Genomic DNA, 27569 nt, shown 5'->3' on the forward strand with positions numbered 1-27569 from the left:
GTCCAACTTTTTCTAACCCTGTGTGGAAAAATGGGCCAAAATCCCACCTGTGCAATGCATGCAACTAGTTCCTCCATACAGGAGACATCTTGAAGCTGTCATCACCAACAAAGGCTTTTGTACAAAGTATTAAATAAATTTCAGTAAGTGTGTGAAATACTTTTTCCATGTGTCATTTCTCATTATTACACATAACTTAATTTATGGACATCTATGGTTTGATTTCTTTGCCTGTGTGGATTGGATGGGTTGTTACCAACATCTGGTAAGAATTTCATGTCAATAGCACCTTTAGAAATATATTTACTTAGAGATTTGGTGACATGTTCAATATGTATTTCACCCACTATGTGTGTATATATATATATATATATATATATATATATTTTTACACTCAAATATAAGACCCAATCTTTTTGGAAATAACGTGACCTTTTGTTCCCGTTTCTGTCAAATTTCCAATAGATATGCTCTGGATATCATTCTGTTGAATATTGATTTTTTACAACAGGAAATATTGAAAATGACAACCTGCATTGCTTACACTGAGGAAAAATTGAAATCATTGCTCAAAATTGAGGAATGGGATTCCTTCAAGGATTTAATAGTGACTAAGGTACAGGGTTTGCGCATGGAATTGGAGGATGTAAAATGTCACAAATGGAATCCAGATATGGAGGATTATCAAACTGGTCACATTTATAACTGGCAGAAGGGTGGATCTAATTCATCATGGAGTAAAAGAGGTTATTTAAGGGCTGACAAAAGGCCTAACAAATATGATATAAAAGGACATTTACAATTGTGTGATAATTTCTCCTTTAGATCTAGATCAGGAACAACAGAGAGGATCCAACGGAAAAGAAGAGGGGGCCAACGGCACCGAAGACAACAGAAAAAAACAAGACAAAACCAAACCACGACAGCAGAGACAAATGATGACACGGAAAAAAGAAATGAACTCGTGGTAAATATCTCTAAAAAAAATTTGACTCCATCACAGATGACTGTCTTAAATAAGGGTCTGTCATTTAATATGAGCAAACATGTGGACTGGTTTCAGCTGGAGCTAGATCTCCAAAAAATTTTTAGAAATGTCAAATTGAAAAATTGGTTCTCTGGTAGTGTGACTGTTCCTAAAAGTATAACTAGTGAACTTAATCTACAACAGGTTCAGGTGGCTAAAAGGAGTACCTTTACGCCACCTGTGAGCCCTCCGGTAATTAATGCATTTATGGAAGCGGTACAGAGGGATGTGAAAGCATTGAAGGTGAACTCAAATAAAGGGTTGAAATCTCCAAATTTAAGTACAGAGGAGATACGGGCTTTGAAGGACCTTGTCCATGACGACGACATTATTATAAAACCTGCTGATAAAGGTGGGGCTGTCGTCGTCATGGACAAGGTCATGTACAGTACAGACCAAAAGTTTGGCCACACCTTCTCATTTAAAGATTTTTCTGTATTTTCATGACTTTGAAAATTGTACATTCACACTGAAGGCATCAAAACTATGAATTAACACATGTGGAATTATATACTTAACAAATAAATGTGAAACAGCTGAAAATATGTCTTATAGTCTAGGTTCTTCAAAGTAGCCACATTTTGCTTTGATGACTGCTTTGCACACTCTTGGCATTCTCTTGATGAACTTCAAGAGGTAGTCACCGGAAATGGTCTTCCAACAATCTTGAAGGAGTTCCCAGAGATGCTTAGCACTTGTTGGCCCTTTTGCCTTCACTCTGCGGTCCAGCTCACCCCAAACCATCTCGATTGGGTTCAAGTCAGGTGACTCTCCATCTTGGTTAAATAGCCCTTACACAGCCTGGAGGTGTGTTTGGGGTCATTGTCCTGTTGAAAAATAAATGATGGTCCAACTAAACGCAAACCGGATGGAATAGCATGCCGCTGCAAGATGCTGTGGTAGCCATGCTGGTTCAGTATGCCTTCAATTTTGAATAAATCCCCAACAGTGTCACCAGCAAAGCACCCCCACACCATCACACCTCCTCCTCCATGCTTCACGGTGGGAACCAGGCATGTAGAGTACATCCGTTCACCTTTTCTGCGTCGCACAAAGACACGGTGATTGCAACCAAAGATCTCAAATTTGGACTCATCAGACCAAAGCACAGATTTCCACTGGTCTAATGTCCATTCCTTGTGTTCTTTAGCCCAAACAAGTCTCTTCTGCTTGTTGCTTGTCCTTAGCAGTGGTTTCCTAGCAGCTATTTTATCATGAAGGCCTGCTGCACAAAGTCTCCTCTTAACAGTTGTTGAAGAGATGTGTCTGCTGCTAGAACTCTGTGTGGCATTGACCTGGTGTCTAATCTCAGCTGCTGTTAACCTGCGATTTCTGAGGCTGGTGACTCGGATAAACTTATCCTCAGAAGCAGAGGTGACTCTTGGTCTTCCTTTCCTGGGGCGGTCCTCATGTGAGCCAGTTTCTTTGTAGCGCTTGATGGTTTTTGCAACTGCACTTGGGAACACTTTCAAAGTTTGCCCAATTTTTCGCACTGACTGACCTTCATTTCTTAAAGTAATGATGGCCACTCGTTTTTCTTTACTTAGCTGCTTTTTTCTTGCCATAATACAAATTCTAACAGTCTATTCAGTAGGACTATCAGCTGTGTATCCACCAGACTTCTGCAGAACACAACTGATGATCCCAACCCCATTTATAAGGCAAGAAATCCCACTTATTAAACCAGACAGGGCACACCTGTGAAGTGAAAACCATTTCCGGTGACTACCTCTTGAAGCTCATCAAGAGAATGCCAAGAGTGTGCAAAGCAGTCATCAAAGCAAAAGGTGGCTACTTTGAAGAACCTAGAGTATAAGACAGAATTTCAGTTGTTTCACACTTTTTTGTTAAGTATATAATTCCACATGTGTTAATTCATAGTTTTCATGCCTTCAGTGTGAATGTACAATTTTCAAAGTCATGAAAATACAGAAAAATCTTTAAATGAGGTGTGTCCAAACTTTTGGTCTGTACTGTATATTGAAGAGATTAGAAGACAGTTGAGTGACAGTGAAGTTTATGCCAAGTTGGAAAGGGATCCAAGATTTCTATTTTTATACTCTTTAAAAGTCATTTTGGATGGGGCTTTGGAAAATAATATAATTGATAAAGATCTTTATGATTATCTATATGTGGAGAATCCCACTACCCCTGTAATATATGTACTTCCTAAAATACATAAAAATCTTGATCATCCCCCGGGACGACCCATAGGCTCCGGGGTTCATTTATTAACGAATAAAATCGGAATCTACTTGGATAGAATATTAAATCCATTGGCGAAAAATACTAAATCTTTCATGAGAGATACCACGGATTTTCTACTAAAAATAAGTGGAAGTTGAATTAAAAAATGAGGTCATTTTGGCCTCATTTGATGTGGTGTCTCTATACACCTCCATAGATAATGGTAGGGGGATAGAGGCGATTAAACGGAGACTGTCTTACACGGATCTTGATGAAAATAGTAGGAAATTTATTATTGAATTATTAGAGTTCGTATTATATCATAATTATTTCCTATTTGGCGATGAATATTTCCTTCAGAAACGTGGAACCACGATGGGGGCCAATATGGCGCCTGCTTATGCAAATATTGTTATGGCTACATTGGAGGAGGACTTTATCTATGTGTCCCACCACTTTAGACATGTTATGGCGTGGTGGCGATACATAGATGACGTCTTCCTCCTCTGGACAGGAACACAAGGGGAACTGGAGGATTTCTATGGATATTTGAATCAGGTCAATAGGACTATCAAATTTACATTGGTGAGTTCATGTAACTCTATTCAGTTTTTGGATGTTTTTGTTACACAGGAGAATGGAAAATTATTGACCTCCCTCTTCATTAAACCGACGGATCGAAATGACTTCCTGATGTATAATAGCCACCACCCAAAACGCATGATAGAATCATTACCTTTCAGCCAATATTTAAGAATTAAGAGAATAGAGAGTAGTGAGGAGGGCCTGCATAAGAGTACACAGAAACTTACGAAAAAACTTAGGTCAAGAGGTTATCCTCAGAGACTGTTAAATAAACAGGAGAAAAAAGTTAGTGGATTAAATAGGGATATTTTGAATAAAATGATCAAAAATAATAAAGATGATAGAATACCTATGGTGTCGACATTTGGTGAAGAGAGTGAACAGGTGGAAAATATAGTTAGGAGTCGTTGGAAAATGTTAAATAGGCGTTTACCGGATGTGCCAGAATCTAAAAATCCCCCTCTTTTTTCTTATAGAAGAAATAAAAATATTAAGGATGTATTAGTGCACTCAGATACTGGCCCCTCTAAAACTGTGACTCAGACATTCATTACGGGTAGAGGTAGAAAAGGTTGCTATCCATGTTTGTCATGTGTTAACTGCCGGTTTATGTTAAAAGGTGATCAGTTTGTCCATCCAAAAACTCAAAAAGTATATAACATAAATTTTTTTTTTACATGCGATTCCGATTATATAATATACCTGTTGGAGTGCCCTTGCTCACTTTGGTACATAGGAGAAACCACGTGCGATTTTAAAACTCGCATGAATAATCATAGACATTCCATTAGAAAAAAGAGGATGGATTTACCTGTATCAAAGCATTTTGTGGAGGCGGGACATACTGTGACACAATTAAGATTTAGAATTATAGATGCGGTCCCTTTGCAAAGACGGGGTGGTGATAGAATACGATTATTGAAAAGAAAGGAACTTGAGTGGATTCATAACTTGAATACGTTGAAGCCAAATGGATTGAATGTTGAATTTAATATAGCAAGTATCACCTGAGGAGTATGTTCAGACATTAGCAGTATATGAAATTTTGGAGTATTTTAAAAATTTTAATATATTTATATATGGATTTTTCTGGTTTCTTGCAGATCAATCACTCTCACTATGGTGGTTTGTGGAGGCGATTCGACCTGCAGCAACATGCGTATAAAGAAAGAGAGACTTCCTCTGGGAAAGGATTTTTTTTTTTTTTAAATTGTTCTTCTATACATACAGTATATAATAATTGAAAATATTCAAGTCTCCATCTAATGAAGTTATAAAAATATATTTCTACATTATGAAGCGGTATTCCTACTTATGGAGGGAATTGGATTATAGTGTATTCCCAATTAACGCCTGAGATTGGGAAGGGGGTGGGGACCTGATGAAGGTTCCTCCTCTGACCTATTAATCTCACTCCATGGATGAACCTAGGAATAGGTAATTCCATGGAAGAGTGTTTGGGTTATGTAATAATATATTATCTCTCCGTTCACTTATGGACACAGGAATTACCATATGGATACTGTTATTGTAATATAAATGAATTGAGAAACTGTTAACAGGATGGTGTCCCTGATAATGAGAAGTAGGCACGTTTTTATTATTAATAGAGGATAGAAGAAATCATTGAAGTACATACTTTGTTTATATTTGAAGAATATTTTCTGGTGGGGCTTGCCAATTCAAAAGATGTTGACCGTAGCATTAGAAGTGTAATGCACATGCCCGGTGACGTCACAATGTGGGCGGACTAGGTTTGCCCCAGTCAGGTGACGAGATAATGTGGGTCTCCTGGGAGACATGCGCAGATGGGATTCTGAGACGCCGAGGACAGCGTGGAGAAAGTAGAAAGTGTGGCTATGCATGATTGCTGCAGGGTGAGTCGCACCCTCAAATATATTATTTATAATGTACACCTGGCACTAATGAATATCAATCAAAGCGCTTGTCACTTTATGAGAGTTATGGATCATGATATTGATGATAATAATATATTTGTCTAAAATCTTATCACTATGTATGTAACTGAATAGTATTTTGTGATATGCACCACTGCACTTTTTTTGTGAAATCATGTTTTTGTATAAATTATTGGTAATTATGAAATCACTGTAGCTATACTGTATATATTGCACCATATGCATTTGAACTCTGCTTGAGAAAGGTTCTGTGAACCGAAACGTTGCCTTTTGGGCTCATTAAAGTCCATTTTTTCTAAAGAATTTTTGGAGTGCTGCCTTTTGATATACTACCTCTTGAAGCTCATCAAGAGAATGCCAAGAGTGTGCAAAGCAGTCATCAAAGCAAAAGGTGGCTACTTTGAAGAACCTAGAATATAAGACATATTTTCCATTGTTTCACACTTTTTTGTTAAGTATATAATTCCACGTGTTAATTCATAGTTTTGATGCCCTCAGTGTGAATGTACAATTTTCATAGTCATGAAAATACAGAAAAATCTTTAAATCAGAAGGTGTGTCCAAACTTTTGGTCTGTACTATATATATAGATAGATAGATAGATATAGATATACAGTGACAAGCAAAAGGGTAACAATGTTTTGAACTTTTGACTTTCAGGCTCTATATCTCACCATCCACTAGTGCTTTGATCGTGAGACTGCCATCATTTCATAGACAATCATCTTGGCCATCTCATACATAAATTTGACTTGCGACTATTTAGCATATGTTTTGTTATGCATATTCTTGTCATGTCACTGCATTGTTACTGTTTTGGGCCTAAATATCAAAATTTTAATTTTTATTATTGTGTTAGTATTTCAGAAATCCACCTTTGGCTTTCAACACTGCCTGAATCCTTCTGGGCATGCTCTCGATCAGATTGAAACATGTCTCAATCAAAATCTGATCCCAGGTCTCTTCTATATTGTTACGGATCCGGGTGGTGGAACCTATGTGCTGCGGTGCAAGGAGGGACCAGAGGGGCGTAACTAGGTATCAACTCGGACTGACCAAGGTCGCACGGCGGCTTAATCGACTCCGTGAACAAGGGAAGGACCGAGCAGAGGGACCAGGTGCTACTCTGGGCCTGTCCTTGTATGAGAGCAGGTGACTCCCACGGGTAACTGACAGGAGCCTCCAGGTAAGCTGACAGATAGGCAAGGCAGGTAAATGGCAGGAGCCTCCAGGTAGGCTGACAGATAGGCACGGCAGGTAACTGGTACGTTCTCCGGGTAGGCAGGCAAGCCAGGCCCTTAGACAGATTGGCGGGTTTGGATCGTAGGCAGACCGTCGGGCTGGAGAGTACACTTGGTTGGCGGAGACAGGTAGTCAGGCTGGCGGACAGGACAGGTAGTCAGGCTGGCGGACTGGACTGGTAGTCAGGCTGGCGGACTGGACTGGCAGTCGGGCTGGCGGACTGGTAGTCAGGCTGGCGGACTGGATTGGTAGTCAGACTAGCAGCAGGACCTGAGGGCTGAAGCAGAGTTTACGACACAAAGCTACAACCTTGCACGGGCACCTCCATTTTGGAGGAGGTGCCTTTTATAAGAGAGGTCCTCCGGCCATTGGCCGGGGACTCCTTAGGACGGCATGCGCGGCCCCTTTAAGAGGGAGCGCACGCGCGTCCTAAGCACAGTGCCCGGGAAGCTGCGCACGCTGGCAGCAGCAGAAGCGCCGGGGAAAGCCGGGCGGGGAGCGCGGCGGTAAGAGGGACAGCATCACTGCCTGTCAGGGGGCAGAGACGCCGATACTACATATATGTTCCCAATGTTGGTGCATACTGGTCGACTCACTTGGGTATGTATACAGTTCTTCCTTCAAATCTACCCATACGTGTTCAATTTTGTTGAGGTCTGGGGACTGTGGGGGCCAATCTAGCACCTCTACTTCATTGTCCTTGAACCATTACTGATTACGTGATTACTTCATCAATCACGAAGTATGCTTCAGGTCATTGTCCTGCTGGAACACTGTCGTCCTTTTCATAACCACAGTACTTGAGTGTACGAAGTAACTCATCTTGTAGGATACTCAAATATAACTCATCATTGAGACCACCATCGATTCTGGTCAAATATCCAACGCCTTTGGCTGAAAAACAACCCCATATCATCAGGCTTCCTCCACTGAACTTGACAGTTCCTTAAATTTCTCGATCAGCTAGCCCCTTTTTCCCTTGTTTCTTCCAGACACATTTGCACCCATCAGAGCCTAGTCTATTGACTTTCGTCTCATAGCTCAAAATCACCCGTTTCCAATTTTCTACTGCTCACTTTTCGTACTTTTTTGCAAACTCGAGCCGACGCTTCTTATGACGATATTGAAGTCGAGGCTTCTTCACCTTTTTTTGAGTCACCATTCCAGTTTTGTGTAAATGCATTGCAAGGTCCTTGCATGGATGTCTGTGATCCTGCTATTACGAAGCATATGACTCACCTCCATGCCGTATTTGTCACATCAGAACTAACAGACCTTGTGATGAGCCAACTTGTTGACTCCTAGACGTCCACCTCTTGGCTTTTGAATGGATGGATGGGCTTCATTTTGTATTCTTTCAACTGTCATGGAACTCACATGATGCAGTTTGGCAATTTTCTTGGCCGAGATACAGATAATGATGAGCTGGATGATGCTGTTTCGCTTTTCTTGGGAAATCTTCATGGATGCTCCTCAATTCGAACCAGTGACCTTTCGCTTGGGAATCAACTATTAGGGAGCTATTAGGGAATGTGAGAACAGGTTGTATTTTGTAGTGTACAGGAAGAACAAGATTGTTCCACCACCAGGAGCAAAACAGTAACAATGCAGTGACATGAAAAGAATCTGCATAAATAATCATATGCTACGGTTCCACCACTCCTGTTACAGGAGTCAGCCATGGCCTGTGATGAGGCTTCCTTACTTATGACCTGACTGTCATTAACTGATTATCAGGCGGTACCGCTTTCCCCCACAATTCCCAAAACAGAGGAAAATATCGACCGACAATTAGAGGATACAAGTTTTTGACCACTCCCACTTTGTGGGACACGGAACCTGTCTGTGTCAATGTCGACCTGGGCCACAGGTATGTTCTTGGTGTACACATGGATACACCTGACGCCCACCAGCTTCCCAGGGACCGATACACATGGAAGTGTGGCCCCTACCAGGGTAACCAAACTCCATGAGTCCAGAAGTCCTGTCACTAGGACACCGTTCACAGTCATTCAGCATACCTGAGGCTCCTCACCAGGATGAGGAACAGCGATGCAGGCAGGGCAGGCAAAGTAGGAGCAGTGCCGGCTCATGCTGCAGCTCAACTGCTCCAATATCTGCTGATATATGACCCAGGGCACGACACCTCTAACAGACAATGTGACGAGGTGTACCCCTTGAATCGGTTTTGAACCTTCCTGGGACCATTGTTATGTCACGCGTTCCCTGCAGTCTATCAGCGCTAGCTTCATTCTCCCCAACTTCAGACGTTTCCCATACATCCGAAGGAAATGAGAGAGCAGCAGCTCTTACTTCCTCTGGCTGTATGTGATTTGAACGAAGCCGGGGAGAGTGAAGCCAGTGCTGATTGGTCACAGGGATCGCGTGACATAACAATGCTATACGATCCCGGGAGAGCTAGTGCTGACACCGCTGGAACGATTCTGGTGACACGCCCCCTGGGCCGTGGGGTACCCGGTGCCGGGCCAGTAGATGCTGGGGGAATGTCACAGTGGCGATGACTCGGTCCGTGACCCAGGGCGGTCAATAAAAGGGGTTATGTATAGGGGATTTATAGAGTTTTTATAGAGTTCGTGACGCCACCTGTGGAATGCGGCTAAAGGGAGCCGCCGCTGCTGAGCAGTCCTCTGAAGCTGATGTTACTGCAGCAGGGATGGTGTAGCTCTCCACAGGAAGAGCTAGCTCCAGGACAGTGTGGATGATGTTGGTTGTGCTGGGCGTTGTAGTGCAGGGAGTGATGGCGCCGCAAGAAACACAGAGACAAGGCGGTGCAGTCCTCAGGGTCTTTACTCACGGTTATTGCAGTCCAAGTTACAGACGTCAAAGTAACTTCCCGTGCCGTGCTGCGTTTACTCAGTGAGGGGCTCAGTCCACCCCCAGGTAACTCCGGAGTACATAGCAGGACCCCCTTCTGTGTCTTCTCTCTGGCTGTCTCCCTGAACCTCATACCAAGTGTCCCAGTCCAGTACCTGCGGGCCTTGGCGGGCGACATCTGTTCCGTCCCCTGGGTCCTATATAGTTACCTTCCTGGGGAGACAGGTATGGAATGTTGGCTACAGGACATGAAATACTGCAGCCTCCGGTTTCTAGTTAAGACGTACAGTCTTCTGCTAGCTGAGGGACCCGGTTCCCTGTATGCAGCCTGACCCCTCCACCTCCCGGTAGATGAGGGCGTATGGGTGGCCTTCTGCACCGCCCGTACCCCTAGGGTCCTTTCTTCTGGTTCCTGGAGCCTTCCTGCTCCCTCTCCTCTCTTCTCTCCTTCCTCTCCTCTCGGAGTTGGGCCTCACTGTCTAGGCCCACTAATCTGGCATTCTAAAATGGCTTCCCATTTTATATCTTCCTCTCATGTGCTCCCCTTAACTACTTCCTCCTCCCACACCCACTATGTGCTTCCCCTTACCAGCTAGGTTCCCCCCACTCCAGCCAGGAAAGGGGCTCAGCAAGTACGTGGGAGGCATCTTGCCCCTCCTGCTGGCCTGGAGTGGTGTGTTGGATGCAGGTGTTAGGGTCCTGAGCTGTACTCCTTCCATACCTGAGAGTGAGATGCCACATCTCTGGCTGAGATGCAACATCCCTGTGGTGACCGAACCCTCAGGGGCGCCACACTGGCACCAGAGGTGAGTTGTGTTGTTGTTTTACAATGGAGCAACATGAGGATTGAGAACTTAAAGGGGTTGTCCACTACTTCTAGGACAACCCCTTTAAGTTTGTCATTAAAATACATTGAAAAAGCTACAAATAAGACCTAATTTTTTAAAGCTCTCGGGTCTCAGTGCCAAGTATGGACAAGAGCCTTTACCTACCATGTGCAAATTATTATACTGATATCTTCTTAAGTATCTACTTTGAGCTCTCTCAGGTACCAGGGTCTGAAAGCATCTGCTATTTTCGCAGCACTATAGCTACAACCCTGTTAATAAGATGTAAAGTGAACTCAGAGGTATTACTATTAATATTAATTTCCTGTTTTTACTGTTACTATTCTGTTCGTTTTATGGTGAATTGTGATGTAATGCTTTGTTCACATTGGCATCACAATTCACTTTCATCATGGCTATTTTGCTCTGATGAATAGAATATTCCGCTGCACCATTTTTACTGCTGCACTATTTATTATATAAAATGGAAAACGTTTTAGGTCAATGAGATCTACAGAAAAACAGTTCAAAATAGAATGTTCAACATTAAAATTGCAACACCAAGAAGGTAAAGTCGTGGAATTATGGAAATTACAGGATTGATAGACAAATTATTGATATGCAAATAATGAAAAAATGGAAACAAAATTTCAAAACATCTCAATTTATACAGTATTGAGTGCAGAAACACATACGCTCCCACGTCTTTGCATTTATCAATGAAGTTATTATTGGTTGTCTGAGGAATGTTCTGCCACGCTGAATGCACTTGGGCAAGCGAATCAAGATCCACTGCTAGCAGCTCTCTTTGCAATTGCCAACCAATGATAGATCAGATGTGCTCAATGATAGACAAGTCAAAGGACGCTGCAAGCAATGGTAGTGCCACACAGAAAATTCTCACGGTGCCCCCAATGATCTCACTGAGGTCACTGCAGTCTTGGTTCGCAGTGAACTGCCCATGGGAACGCACCTTCAGTGACCGGCGGTAACCTCTATGAAGTCACCACTTGTCAATAAAGCTGCATTCGCAGCACCTCATTGTGTCCTGGCTTACAGACTGGACGGTCGCATCCTGGCACCGTTCAGGTTGTAAACCGGTTATCGTAGACATGGATTACGGTGTGGGACAGTATGTTGGACAGGTGAGTATTATGGTTGTTTTTTATTTTAGTTTTTTTTACAGGGGACATGGGCTTCAGGGAATTAGGTGCAAGATGAGTATTTCATATTTTTCAGACTATAAGACGCCCGGGACCCTAAGACGCACCTAGGTTTTAATGGAGGAAAATAGCAAAAAATGAAGCAAAAAATGTGGTCATGATGCACTGTTATGGGGGAGGACGTCTGCTGCTGACACTGTTATAGAGGTAATGCCCCCAATTCTGTACTAATATCCACCATCCTGGTGTATATGCCCCCCTTTCCTGTTATACGTGGCCCCCATCATGGCATGCATGGCCCTCCATCCTGGTATGCATGGCACCCCCATTCTGGTATGCATGGCACTCCCATCCTGGCATGCATGGCCTTCCATCCTGGTATGCATGGCACCCCTATCCCCATCCTGGTATGCATGGCACCCCCATCCCCATTCTGGTATGCATGGCACCCCGATCCTGGTATGCGTGGCACCCCCATCCTGGTATGACACTCCCATCACCATCCTAGTATACATGGCACCCCATCCTGGTATGCATGGCACCCCCATCCTGGTATGCATGGCACCCCCATCCCCATCACGCTGTACACATGAAAAAAAATTAAGGATTCTACACACCTTCCTTCTGCTCCAGCGCTGCGTCCTATTCTGCTGCCAGCAGCTGATCTCACCATGTGAGCAGCGCATGACATCACTGCCATGTGCCCTCAAACTCTGAGGTCAGCTGCCGGAATATTCACTGCTCCCCGGACTATGGGCGTGGGGAGTAGTGAATATTCATTCTTCTTAATAGAGTGCACAATGTCAGGCGGCGATCATGTGTGCCCGCTATTAAAGAGAATGAATATTCACTACTCCCCACTCCCCTGGGCATGGGGAGCAGTGAATATTCATTCTCTTTAATAGTGGGCACACAGGATCACCAAGCAGCTGCAGGAAGCCGGCGGCTGCATCAGACACTGAGCGCTATTAAGGAGAATGAATATTCATTGCTCTCCAATTTCATGGGTGTGGGGAGCAGGGAATATTCATTTTCTTTAGCAGCGGACACAGTGTCAGCTGCAGCAGGCGGCTCCTGCCTCCTGTGCTCCGCTCCTCTGCCGCTCCCCCCCCCCTCGCCACCCACCATCCACAGCCGACCGAACATCCAGACTATAAGACGCACCCCCCTCTTTTCTCCAAAATTTTGGAGGAAAAAAGTGTGTCTTATAGTCCGAAAAATACGGTAAGTGTTTTTTTTATTTTATTCTTAATTTTACACCTGTTGTAGACAGCTGGGGCTGCCTACAGCTCTCAACATTGTCCCTTGCTCGCGATGATCTCAACGCGAGCAGGGGACAATGATGACAGCTGTCACCAGGGATCAGCACGAACTGTACAGATGATTTCCAGGAGCCAGTATGTGTCACGCTGATAACACACAGATGTGAGTCATCAGTCTGCACATGTGCAGCATGCATTTTGTGCATGCTGCGCAAAAAAAATGACAAGGTCCATGTGAAAAACCTGACATACAATGGGTGTGCGTATGTCCATACTTGCGGCCCTTTTAAAATGGGCTGCATACGGACATGGAAAACGGACGTGTGAAGGGGGCCTAAGACTGCAAAAGAGGCTGGAATGGTGGTCTGTCCTCTAAAGCAATGAGTCAGTTTTTGACTTACAATGATAGCCAGAGTTTGGTCTGGACACCACATGAACAACGCTATGAAAAGGCTGTCACGAGGGAGTGTGAAAGTGACTCAGGAGCTGTTTTTCAACATGACAACACCAGGCCGCATGTTGCTTGTGCTACTGTGAACAGGCTGCGTGGCCTAAATGTACTACCAGAGCAGGCATTGTCTCCAAAATTGTCTCCCATCGAGCACATCTGGATCGTCACCGGTCGGCAATTGCAAAGGGAGCTGGCATCAGTGGACCTTGATCATTTGTGCGCTTAAGTACATTTACTGTGGCAGAACATTCCTCAGACAACCATTGATAACCTCATTAATAGCATGCCAAGGCTTGAAAATTTTGCTTCCATTATTTCATCATTGCATTATCATCAATATGTCTATCCATCCTATGATATCAAGATCAAGATATCTGAGAGAGGTATATAACTTTAGCACCTCACAAAACCTATAAACATTAGGGAACAGTTCCTCCTAACTGCGTTGGTAAGTTGATGCCTTGCAGGCAGGAACAGTTATTTTACAGTTTCCTATTCACAATATAGCATGGAACTTTATATTTTCAGTTCCAGAGAAAGTAATACTAGGATGCAGCGTGCTTGAAATGTACTATGTTTAAAAGACATCATGCTTTCTGCAACCCCAATATCATTCAATGGACAGCAACTGCGTATGCATGCCCTTCCCTGACCCAGCAGCTAAGACTAAAACAGCCCATTCTTCTACTGAAAATGAAACAAGTTTAATTACTTTCTTACAGTCAATTTATGTTGTATTGGCTTGCCTTAGAAAAGCATTGTGCACAAGATACTACATAAAATATGGTTGTGTAGATTTCAATAAGAAATTCTCTCAAAATATTGTTGTACTATGCAGTAGCCACCACAAATATTAACAGCAATTAAACATCATTTATTAGTGGAAATTTCAGAATCTATAATGCAGTTTTTCCCAAACATGGATACATTTATTCAAAATTAGGTAATAGTGTTTTATGCAATGAAACAGGAAAAAATCACAACAGACACATTCAAACTGAGTGATTTTTCAACATATTTCAGAGTATCCTTTGCGAGACTAAAATTGATTATTTACCATAGTTGTTTTCTATAAAAACATGATAATTATTCAGTGATTGTTTTTACAATATTTTTACAATATGATTAGCAGCCATCAACACTATTGATGTGATGACCCTAGGACCAATCTCTAGACCTGGCCATAAACAAAATACAATCATGGCCGAAAGTGTTGGCAGCCTTGAAATTGTTCCAGAAAATGAAGTATTTCTCCTGGAAAATTATTTCAAGTATAGATGTTTAGTTATACACATGTTTATTTCCTTTGTGTGTATTGGACAACACACTAAACACAGATAAAAAGGCAAATTGGACATAATTACACATAAAAACCCCCAAAACATATATCTTTGTACCATGTTAGCCAATAGATAGAAAAATATTAAGATTTGAGAGTCCCCTGTGGTTGATACCTTTTAATGGCTAACTGAAAAGAAGGTAACAAATTGCTAGCTTTCGAGACTACCAGGGTCTCTTCATCAGGCATAGAATAACACAAAATCTGAAGTCACGTATTTATAAACAAGACACAGAAATAATGCAATAGATGAGACAAGTAATGTGAAGCAGAACTATCGTTATGGGAGAGGGATAAACAGTTGTGGCCATAGATAAGGAGTGTTAAAGTGTCATTGTCCTGTGATTGAGGTCTGGTCCATGATTGTGATGCCCCAACGTGGTCTAAGCACATTCCTTAGTTGATATAGAAAGACATAAATCCATGCAACACATTCATTCCTGCACTGAGATTTGTATTACTTTAATACTAGTAATTTCATGTCCATAGTGCTGTGATCAGAAATACAAAAATGTTCGGCCACAGGTCCATCTATTCTTTTTTCTTTTATTGTGTGGCGATGAGAATTCATCCTTGTTCTAAGTTTTTGCCCTGTCTCCCCAACATACAGACCCCCAGCTGGACATTTGGTACAAATAATTAAGTACACCACATTAGATGTGATGCAGCCGAAAGTACCTGGGATCTTGTAGTCCTGATGTGAGTTGGGGAGCTTTATCTTATCCATGGTCATTATAAATGGACAGATTTTAATTTTTTCCTGCTTGCAGGGAAAGGTTCCTGTAGCGGTTGGAGAGGAAAGGGAGCTTCAGACATCTGGTATTAGGTCATCGGATTGTAGTCACCTACAATCCAAATCTGGAGGTGCTAAGGGGAGCTGCTCGGAAACTACAACCTTTACTACAAAAAGATGCCCGATTACAATCCATATTTCCAAACCCCTCACTTCTGTGTTTTAGGTAGCCCCCAAATCTAAGAAGCATCATTGTCAGAAACTCCCTTTCCTCTCCAACAGCTACAAGAACCTTTCCTTGCAAGCAGAAAAAAATGTAAAACCTGTCCATTTATACTGAGCATGGATAAGATAAAGATCCCCAACTCACATCAGGACTACAAGATTCCAGGTCCTTTCAACTGCATCACATCTAATGTGGTGTACTTAATTATATGGACCAAATGTCCAACTGGTGGTCTGTATGTTGGGGAGACAGGGCAAAAACTTGGAACAAGGATGAATTTGCATCGCCACACAATAAAATAAAAAAGAATAGATGTACCTGTGGCCAAACATTTTTCTATCCCTGATCACAGAACCATGGACATTGAAATTACTAGTATTAAAAGGTCATTTCAAATCTCAGAGAGACGGAAGAGTCTGGGAATACAAACTCATGACAACCTTTGACACTCTCAGTGCAGGAATAAATGTGTCGCATGGATTTATGTCATTCTACATCAACTAAGGAATGTGCTCCTCAGACCTGTGAGGTCATCACAATCATGGACCAGACCTCAATAACAGGACATTAAAACTGTCACACTCCTTATCTATGAACTGGTCATATATTTATGGCCACAACTGTTTATCCCTCTCCTATAATGATAGTTCTGCTTCACGTCACTTGTCTCATCTATTGCATTATTTCTTCGTCTTGTTGTGTATAAATATGTGACTTCAGATTTTGTGTTATTCTATGCCTGATGAAGAGACCCTAGTAGTCTCGAAAGCTTGCAATTTGTTACCATCTTTTCAGTTAGCCATTAAAAGGTATCGACGACTGAGGACTCTCAAATCTTAACATAAAACCCCAAAAATGGGCCGGACAAAATTGTTGGCACCCTCAACTTAATATTTGGTTGCACACCCTTTGGAATAAAAAACTGTAATCAATTGCTTCTTATCACCATCAACAAGCTACTTACACCTTTCAACTGGAATTTTGGACCACTCTTCTTTCACAACAACAATTTCAAGATCTCTTCACAGGTGTTCAATGGGATTTTTATCCGGACTCATTGCTGGCCACTTCAGAACTCTTTAGCGCTTTGTTTCCTTCCATTTCTGGGTGCTTCTTGATGTATGTTTGGGTTTATTCTCCTGCTGGAAGACCCATGACCTAGGACTCAAACCCAGCTTTCAAGAAAAAGATGTTTTATTATACTCACCTGCAGGGAGGTCCGGTCCGAGGGGTGTTGCTCATCCTGGTCCGGCGCCTCCCTTTTTCTTGCGATGCCGTCCTCCTTCTTGCTTTGTGTGGATGACGCGTCCCGTACGTCATCCACACAGTCTCCCTGGCATCGCCCTCCTGCACAGGCGTACTTCTCTGCCCTGACTAGGGCAGAGTAAAGTACTGAAGTGCACATGCGCCGGGGCTCTTTGACCTATTCCGACACATGATCACTGCAGTACTTTGCTCTGCCCTCGACAGAGAAGTACGCCTGTGCAGGAGCGCGATGCCGGGGAGACTGTGTGGATGACGTACGGAACACGTCGCCCACACAAAGCAAGAAACAGGACGGCATCGCAAGAAGAAGGGAGGTGCCGGACCATGACGAGTGACGCCCCTCGGACCGGACCGCCCCGCAGGTGAATATATTAAAACGTCTTTTTCTTGTTTTGCAGGCCAGGTTGGGGCCATATATACAGCATTATAGAATGCTGTATATCAGGGCCGAAAGCTGGTGGCCATATCTCATATGGGACAAACCTGGTGACAGGTTCTCTTTAAAACTCCTCTTTGTTCTCAAGACTGTAGGGATCTTTAAGTCTATAGTTTATGTCTTGTTGCCTAGGTTGCCAGCCACCTCTACAGTACATAAGAGGTGCCCCGTCTCCTAGGCAAGGAGCACAGTGTTTGGAAGCTCTTTGCTATAGAGCTTGCAAGAGCTTTTCTGAAGATAGCTGGACCGTTGGATGCGAGAGCATACAATTTGGGCTAACGGCTCAACCACCCAGACGGCCTGATCTGTTAATCATTAAGGATCTCACAGCCCCACCCCCATCTCTCTGCAAGCAGGAAAACAGGAGACTGGGAAGAGGTGCATTCCTAAAGACTGATCTTGAGAATAATCCTTTAAGTAAATAATTGTATTTTTCATAATAATAACTATTCTGGAGCATTTTTTCCTCAGAAATCTTGCGGCTTATCAAGCGCTTTTCCAAGCGATTTTAGCATCACTTGGAAAGCGCTTGACAACTTGTTCATACTATATAAATCCATGCAACCGGCATGGATTTATAGTAGTGTGACCAAGGTAGTTAAAAAAAAAGAATAAGAATGGTAAAAAATAAAGATTATACTCACCTTCTGATGTCCTCCCGGTGTTTTCTCCTCAGCGTCCGGTGTCTTGGGCAGCCCGCGGTGATGTGAAGGACCTGCGGTGACGTCATTGAGTCATGTGACAGGTCACATGACTCAATGACGTCATGGCAGGTCCTTCACAACACGGCGCCCCATACAGCAGACCAGACGGAGGGGAGAAAACACCGGGAGGATATCGGAAGGTGAGTATAATCTTTATTTTTTATTTTAAATTATTTTTTTTAACAGGTTCTATGGTACCCAGGTCTGGAGGAGAGTCTTCTCTCCTCCAGACCTGGGTACCATCCGCACATTGAACCGTGTGATATCCGCATGTGCAGATGCAGTGATGTGGATGTCACGCGGTCCAATGCAAGTCAATGGCGGCGATTACGCTGCGTGTCCGCAAAGTTAATGGACGTGCTGCGTATTTTTCCGCAATGATAATCCGCAGCGGATTATCATTGGGGACCATGGGGCACGCATTACCAAGCATTTTTAAGCGTTTTCGATGCGGAAATTCCACGGCAAAAACGCTTGAAAAACGCATAGTGGGCACGCAGCCTAACACTAGGGGGCGCCCTTATCTCGCCCTATACCTCTGAAGGTGAGGATGCTGAGGCCTCCGTCCTCGCCCTCGACCTCCGCTTGATCTCCTCCCTTACCCGGGAAAGAGGGGCGCTACTGTGCACCGAAGTACACCCACCCGACAAACAAGGCAACACGGACAGGGATAAACAGAAAACTCCAGGCACACAAAATATTTTCTCACATATAACAGAGGAAAGCACCGGGGTGTGTAGGTAGGGGGAATAAACCAAAATGGAGAAGGATAAGGAATAACCTCGCATACAAAACAGTCACAAGTTATTCCTCCCAAACTCCTTCTCATAGAGCTCCTCACTCTCCTTAGCCATGCAGCAAATGCTAGCTCTGACAAGGACTTAGTATCAGAGCCCAGGTTATAAAGGGAAAGGTAGTGGCTAACCGAGCTCAGCTGTGAGCACAGGAAAATCCAACAAGGCCGCTTAACCCCTGTTCTGCTGGAAGAAATAAATACATTTAAAATGACGGAGAAGTGCTTCTTCTCGGAGTTGGAGCAGGAGCCCTCCGGCGCTGAGGTCTCCTTGCTCCAACCTGTCGCGGTAACCCCATGACACCTGTCTTTTTAGCCTGAACTTTGTGGGATCCAGGCATGGCGGACAGATACCACAACCCTCCGCAGCCCTTCTTGCGGTGAAAGAGTGAGACCTTGCGAGATCTTACTTTATGCATTAACCTAGTGCTGCCATATACTTTCTAAGCTGTTACTGAATGGTAACCTCTCTAATGATGTTACCCTTAGGTAAAAGCCTAGTAAAGTACGCGTAAGCGCGAGTTCTCACTCTTTCACTGCGCCAGGGGCCGCAGAGGATTGTGGTATCCTGCTCTGCATGTCGACTTTTGCTAGAAAGCAAGGACCTTTAGGGTTACTTCTTGCCACTTTTGTTAATAGGTGATAAGTAGAAAAATCACCAATCTGGGACTGCACACTCCTTTATTAAATAAAAGGGCAGCCCCAGAGTGGTGATCGGTTCTCTATAAAGGGTTTGTCCAAGACTAACATATTGATGACTTATCCATAGGATAGATTATTAGTATCAGATTCTTAGGGTCTAACACTCCGTACTCTCACTGTTAAAGCACGACTCCAGCATTTTGTTTTTTTTCAGCGCCGGAGCGGCACTTAAAATCTAAGCCCTGTGTCCCCGGTTACATACTCACCCTCCAGCGTCTTCAAAGTTTTTTCGGTATTGCTCCGGTTCCCCCGCGCCATCTTGTGAGCGTAGTGTCTGACTGGCCAGAAGTCAGAAGCTACGTCACAAGAGTGCAATGTAAGTCTATGAGAGCCAGAACGAGGCCAGAATGAGGCTGTCATAGAAATGTATTGTAAAGTGACCTCCGTGCAGCTCCATGAAACACGGGAGCTGCGAGCAGGTTACTTTTCGCCGGAGACCATCGGGAGCAGCGGCAAAATCAGATGAAAACGCCGGAAGGTGAGTATGAGACAGGGGGGCAGGGGACTTATATTTAAAGTACCACTCCAGTGATGCAATAAAAAAAACGTGAGAGTGGTGCTTTAAGCAGTGTATGGAACAGAACAACATGGTTCCGTACATTACTGAGTACTGCAGTTTATCTTCCATTCAATCCTGTTGGCAGGTCTTCAATATGTTAGTCCTAAACAAGTCCTTTAATACTGGGAGTCTAGAGCATGCTCTGACCAGTCGTTCACCAGCCCTCTAGACAATTTAAAACTAAGGATTACCTGCCCATTTTAGATTATACTGTTTCGTAACTCATGAAGCTTAAAGCACCACTCCAGCATTTTGGTTTTTGTTTCATTTCAGCACTGGAGTGGTGCAACTAATCTAAGTTCCCTGACCCTAGTAATATACTTACCAGCCGCCATATTCCCGGCACCGCTCCGGTCCTACTCAGCCATCTTGTGAATGACCGGAAGTCAGAGGTACACACACAAGCTCTCAGTGTAAGTCTATGAGATCCTCGTTCTGGCCTCATACTTGCTCTCATAGACTTACCTAGAATTGTGCTGATAACAGATGAAGAAGGCAGCAGGTAAGTATAAGACTAGGGGCAGGGAACTTAGATTAGTGGCACCACTCCTGCAATAAAATAAAACATTGGAGTGGTGCTTTAAAAAAGGTAAATGACTAAGTAAAGAGCCTCTTTATCTTTTAGATGTATTTGTATGCACAGACTTTCCATTTCTCCTGTGCCCAGCTATTGCATATTGAGCACAATGTTAACATCTGCCATGGAGGACAGTTAGAAAGCATTCATACACTTTACAAGACTAAAGTTGTGACTACTCAGGACCCACCATTGTACAAAAAAAACAACCACACAGCTTCACTGTTTCTATCTGCAAAGTGCAACCCCAGCCCCCATTTTTGTAGGGAACTACAGAATAGCGCTGTGCAAGTAATTGAGGCACAATAAGGTGCCCGGGAGGGCCGCTGTACAAAGGAGGAAATAAGAGGACAACTAGGCTGATAATACTGGGAACTCTACAGTTAATAATCGTCCATGTTTCATGTTTTCTAGACCAAAATCTGTCTGTCTCTTATCACTCTCTCAAAGTCTTTGGACCTCGTTTATCAAAACTGCCCAAAAGAAAAACTGTCTTTGTTGCTCATAGAAACCAATCAGAGCTCAGCTTTAATTTCATAAACAGGTCTGGTTCATTGAAAGCTGCTATGTGATTGGTTGCTATGGGAAAAAATAGACAGTTTTTCTTCTAAACAGTTTTAATAAATCTCCCCTTATGTTTTTACAGCCAAAAAAACTTTTATCTATTGAAAAATGTTCACAAACTTAAAAAGAGTAAAAGGGCTTTAATATTTTGTTACAGTTTACTGAGATAAGCATTGCATGTGATTACATCTCGCATATCAGTAAAAGACGTTTCTACTGACTGTGGCAAGAATATCCTCCTTTTTAGTATACAGGGTGGTCCAAAAGTAGGTGGACAGAAAGTGTAATAAGGTTATGAAGGAGGAGATTTATCAAACACTAACTTGCAGTCGCCTGTCTGGATCATCCTCCAATAAACCATGAATTAGACGTGGACGTTAAGCTTTCCACCCAATAGATTTCAGGATTCGCATGATAGAAGCTCGTGAAATTCCCAATTCCAAAGAGGCTCTTCTGGGGGACTTTTTTGGACTCTGAACAAATGTTTCAGCAACAAGTTGTTTATTATCTTCTGTATAGACTGTTTTGGGTCGACCAGTTTTTGGAGCATTAAGGATTGAGCCCGTGGCATTGAATTTGTCACGAATGCGGTAAATGGTTTGTCTCTTTGGGGCTTGAGTACCAAATGTTTCAACCCAATTTGCTCTAACGGTTTCAGCATTTTGAGATTTCCAATACTCTGTTAAAATCCATTTTCTTTGATCTGTATTTAAATTATTTGCCATTATGTGTTATCTGAATTATCTGAAAAGAAAACAGATTTGGGGGAGATCTATCTGCGAAAACTAGATCTGTGAAACTGGCTCAGTTGCCCTTAGCAACCAATCAGACTCCACCTTTCATTTTCCAAAGAGTCTGTGAGGAATGAAAAGTGGAATCTGATTGGTTGCTAAGGGCAACTGAGCCAGTCTCACTTTACACCATGTTTGATAAATCTCCCCCTTCATAACCTTATTACACTTTCTGTCCACCTACTTTTGGACAACCCTGTATAACCAGCGTACTCAAGATGGTGCACACATATACAGGTCTGGTAAAGGTGCTAGACTGCTGTTTGTGTAGCTGCAGTCCCAGAAACAGTTCTGGTGGACCAAAGACATTTTACCGGAAAGTGTTAATACATCCAATACAAGGCAGTCAGGTAGATCAGGGTTCCCCAACTCCAGTCCTCAAGGCCCACCAACAGGTCATGTTTTCAGGATTTCTTTAGTATTGCACAGGTGATGGAATTATTGCCTGTGCAGGTGATGCAATTATCACCTGTGTAATGCTAAGGAAATACTGAAAACATGACCTGTTGGTGGGCCTTGAGGACTGGAGTTGGGGAACCCTGAGGTAGATGGTTGTCTGTGATGAGGATTTAGATTGAAGCAGCTACACCAAATCTACCCCTATTTTCTCTGAAATCGGCTGATTTTCTGCAATTAGCTACACATTTCCCATATAATATTACATGGGGGCCAGTCAGGTGAATGACTAGTCATGCTCAAATTTGCCAGAGGGACACTTATTGTTAGGTCTGTGCCCAAGATGAGTTTTTGGTGAGTTTCATGTCAAAATTTTTCCCACAGCATTAGATGCAGAAAATCTGCAGGTAAAAAATATATACCGGTATGTGTTTTAGTAAATTTAAACTGTGGAAATGCACTAATTGCATGAGAATCGCAGCACAGGTGCAAAGAAGATGGAGAACATAATTTCTCCATCTTCTCCATTGTCTTTGTGCGCGTACATTGTACTGCACTCGGATGACATCCGAGTGCAGTCCGATATTTCATACGCACCCATAGACTTGTATGGGTGCACGTGATCTGAATATTGGATGCACTCGCAGCATGCTGGGATTGTTTTCTCATACCGAATCGGCATGAGGAAATAATAACAGATCCGTACTGCCACTTAGTATAACTTTGGGCTGAGTGATATCCGATAAAACATCGGATAGCACTCGGCCATGTTTTATGGCAGTGTGAGCAAGCCCTTAAAGAGAGCCTAATGTATGTTACCCATATTCCGTAACACGGCAAATGGACAGGAGTTATCGTCATGAGACAATAACGTAACCTTATTACATATGTTTATTACATTACAAAAAATAGAAGAAAAGATGCCTCGAAATTCATTTTATAGTTTTTATACAAATCGACAATCCATAATTGAATGTTATCTTTTTCCAATCACTGGCTCGCCAGTGGACACAAAGATTCTCTGGTGGGTCCTAACTCAGCACCAGTGGACACAAAGATTCTCTAGTGGGTCCTAGCTCAGCACCAGTGGACAGAGAGATTCTCTGGTGGGTCCTAACTCAGCACCAGTGGACACAAAGATTCTCTGGTGGTTCCTAGCTCAGCACCAGTGGACAGAGAGATTCTCTGGTGGGTCCTAGCTCAGCACCAGTGGACAGAGAGATTCTCTGGTGGGTCCTAGCTCAGCACCAGTGGACAGAGAGATTCTCTGGTGGGTCCTAGCTCAGCACCAGTGGACATAGAGATTCTCTGGTGGGTCCTAGCTCAGCACCAGTGGACAGAGAGATTCTCTGGTGGGTCCTAACTCAGCACCAGTGGACACAAAGATTCTGTGGTGGGTCCTAGCTCAGCACCAGTGGACAGAGTGATGCTCTGGTGGGTCCTAGCTCAGCACCAGTGGACAGAGAGATTCTCTAGTGGGTCCTAGCTCAGCACCAGTGGACAGAGAGATTCTCTGGTGGGTCCTAGCTCAGCACCACTGGACAGAGAGATTCTCTGGTGGGTCCTAGCTCAGCACCAGTGGACAGAAACATTCTCTGGTGGGTCCTAGCTCAGCACCAGTGGACAGAGAGATTATCTGGGGGGTCCTAGCTCAACACCACTGGACAGAGAGATTCTCTGGTGGGTCCTAGCTCAGTATCAATGGACAGAGAGATTCTCTGGTGGTCCTAGCTCAGCACCAGTGGACATAGAGATTCTCTGGTGGGCCCTAGGTCAGCATCAGTGGACATAGAGATTCTCTGGTGTGTCCTAACTCAGCACCAGTGGACACAAAGATTCTGTGGTGGGTCCTAGCTCAGCACCAGTGGAAAGAGAGATTCTCTGGTGGGTCCTAGCTCAGCACCAGTGGACAGAGAGATTCTCTGGTGGGTCCTAGCTCAGCACCAGTGGACAGAGAGATTCTCTGGTCGGTCCTAGCTCAGCACCAGTGGACAGAGAGATTCTCTGGTGGGTCCTAGCTCAGCACCAGTGGACAGAGAGATTCTCTGGTGGGTCCTAACTCAGCACCAGTGGACAGAGAGATTTTCTGGTGGGTCCTAGCTCAGCACCAGTGGACAGAGAGATTTTCTGGTGGGTCCTAGCTCAGCACCAGTGGACAGAGAGATTTTCTGGTGGGTCCTAGCTCAGCACCAGTGGACAGACAGATTCTCTGGTGGGTCCTAACTCAGCACCACTGGAGAGAGATTATCTGGGGAGTTCTAGCATAACACCACTGGACAGAGAGATTCTCTGGTGGGTCCTAGCTCAGTATCAATGGACAGAGAGATTCTCTGGTGGTCCTAGCTCAGCACCAGTGGACATAGAGATTGTCTGGTGGGCCCTAGGTCAGCATCAGTGGACATAGAGATTCTCTGGTGTGTCCTAACTCAGCACCAGTGGACACAAAGATTCTGTGGTGGGTCCTAGCTCAGCACCAGTGGAAAGAGAGATTCTCTGGTGGGTCCTAGCTCAGCACCAGTGGACAGAGAGATTCTCTGGTCGGTCCTAGCTCAGCACCAGTGGACAGAGAGATTCTCTGGTGGGTCCTAGCTCAGCACCAGTGGACAGAGAGATTCTCTGGTGGGTCCTAACTCAGCACCAGTGGACAGAGAGATTCTCTGGTGGATCCTAGCTCAGCACCAGTGGACAGAGAGATTCTCTGGTGGGTCCTAACTCAGCACCACTGGACAGAGAGATTCTCTGGTGGGTCCTAGCTCAGCACCAGTGGACAGAGAGATTATCTGGTGTATCCTAGCTCAGTATCAATGGACAGAGAGATTCTCTGGTGGTCCTAGCTCAGCACCAGTGGACAGAGAGATTCTCTGGTGGGTCCTAGCTCAGTATCAGTGGACATAGAGATTCTCTGGTGGGTCCTAGCTCAGCACCAATGGACAGAGAGATTTTCTGGTGAGTCCTAGCTCAGCACCAGTGGACAGAGAAATTCTCTGGTGGGTACTAGCTCAGCACCAGTAGACAAAGAGATTTTCTGGTGGTCCTACCTCAGACATAATATCAGTTTTCTGCCACAACAGGATCCAGGAGGTCCAGCAGTTAATGATAGATTGAGGGAATCCAGGAAGAGAATAGATCAAGTCAGTCCATTCCCTGAATAAATTCTGCCCTCAACTTTTTATTTCCCAAAACACAAACTTCTATACACAATACTTTACACCTGAAACAAATGTCCATGTTTTTTTGGACATGAAATTATAAAACATGACTTAGAACAAAATCTCATATTCAAGAGTTTCAGTGCAATTTTTCTTCTAAAAAGCAGAACTTATAACCATAGAATCTACAATGCATGGGGCAAATAATCACATAAAAAAATCCTGCTCGTAAGAATTGCAAATGTTACGTCATTTTTATTAGAATAAATGCATACACATTGCGCACTGGGCCTCTAATCCATTGAAGATGCCATACCAAAGCAGAAACCATGCTTTACATCTAGGTGTAAGGCAATACAACTAATCCAAAGACAAAGTACATGTACCCTTTATTTCTATTGTAAAAGTCTATTTAAGAGACACCTTCCTAACTGAGGCCACCATTATGTCATATAAAGTCCACTGTATTTAACTCTTAGATTGACAGGTATTTTATCCCAATGATTAATAACAGAATTCTTTCATCTTGACCTAAATATCACCTTTGAATCGAGATCCTGAGAATGAGCTGAGACTGAACTCAAAGGCATTTAGGTGGACAGGGGTTCTTGGAGAATCCATTGTTCTAAACAGTAACAATTGTAGGAACCAATTATAATATTCTGCTTACTAGAGTCGATGTATGAAAACAAATAAATAATATGAAAGCCAAATAAAGGGCCTGGTTGGGCCAAGTGTGCATGGCATGGTGTGCAGCGCATATATGCCTGCTGAAGTACCCCTTGTGATATAGTGATTGGCAGCAGTGTGAAATAACACATGCATGGCATTAGAACCATTGTACACTGCAGAATAGCATCCTTATGGCAGATAAGTGGAATAATTCATGTGTAAGGTGTGGGTTGGGGAAGATGAAGGAGGCTGGGGGTGTACAGGAGCACTGCACAGTCTGTTACAGAGAAGCACCTTTGCGACCACCTGCAGAATGCGCAGGCTCACTCCATTTCACTGCAGCTGCTTAATTTATGGCACTGCACACCAAGCTGGGGATATAAACAAACCCACTGGCAGCATGAAAGAAGGGGGATGGGTGCAAATAAAAGAGAAACTCTGCTAATAGCAGCACCCTGCAAGTGATCCCATTGTCACAGCAAAGCGCTGACCAGACATGACAGGGGCACCGGCGCTGAGCACACGATGCTGATCTCCTACCTCCAGGGTCCTGATCTCCTTCTGTGTCAAGTCGTTGGAGGTGGCACACTTGGTCCGGAGCCCCTCCAGGTTGGAGATGCTGATGTCTATCATGTTCTGGACCAACTCGCACTGCTGCAGGGCTTTCTGCAAACTCAGGGGCTGATCGTCGCTGCCGGGCACATTTTCTTCATCCATCTCTCTCCCCTTTGCTCTGCGATCACCCTCTTCTTCCCACCCTCCCTCCCCCCCGAAATAATCTTAATAAAGAGAAAACTGAGCCTTGTATTCTTCCTGCTCTGTAACCTTCTCCCACTGGTGCACCCCACCCTCCCCTGTTCTGCCTCCCACTACCCCAGGCTCTGCTCAGCACAGGTGCATGGAGAGGGCAGCATCCACTGCCTCCATTAGAGTGGCTGCTCCTCGCTTCAGCCTCCAGCCCAGAGATGCTGGATCACAGGAGCACCAGGCAGCGGTGCTGATGCTGCCAGCAGGCAAGAAAGAAAGCGAGAAATGTGGAGTGCGTGGTGCACAGGCTCAGTGTGCACAGGCTCAGTGTGCACAGGCTCAGTGTGCACAGGCTCAGTGTGCGAGGCTCCAGGCAGCGACAAACCCGGAGAATAGGAATCTGAGCCGCAGGCAGCT

At 44.0% G+C, this 27569-nt stretch overlaps 1 protein-coding gene across 2 annotated transcripts in view; it reads right to left on the reverse strand.

Annotated features, from left to right (window-relative positions):
- KSR2 (kinase suppressor of ras 2) overlaps positions 1–27159 on the reverse strand; it is a 757356-nt gene extending 730197 nt beyond the window's left edge. For both annotated transcript variants that reach the window (XM_073676379.1, XM_073676380.1), the window contains exon 1: positions 26946–27159. In XM_073676379.1, coding sequence (XP_073532480.1) covers positions 26946–27122 — 177 coding nt within the window. In that variant the 5' untranslated portion in view covers positions 27123–27159. The remainder of the gene's footprint in view (positions 1–26945) is intronic.
- Positions 27160–27569: the final 410 nt, after the last annotated feature.

Source organism: Phyllobates terribilis, unplaced genomic scaffold (genome assembly GCF_046119375.1).
Source record: "Phyllobates terribilis strain yellow unplaced genomic scaffold, ASM4611937v1 Scaffold_1__5_contigs__length_1240528914, whole genome shotgun sequence".
Classification (NCBI taxonomy): domain Eukaryota; kingdom Metazoa; phylum Chordata; class Amphibia; order Anura; family Dendrobatidae; genus Phyllobates; species Phyllobates terribilis.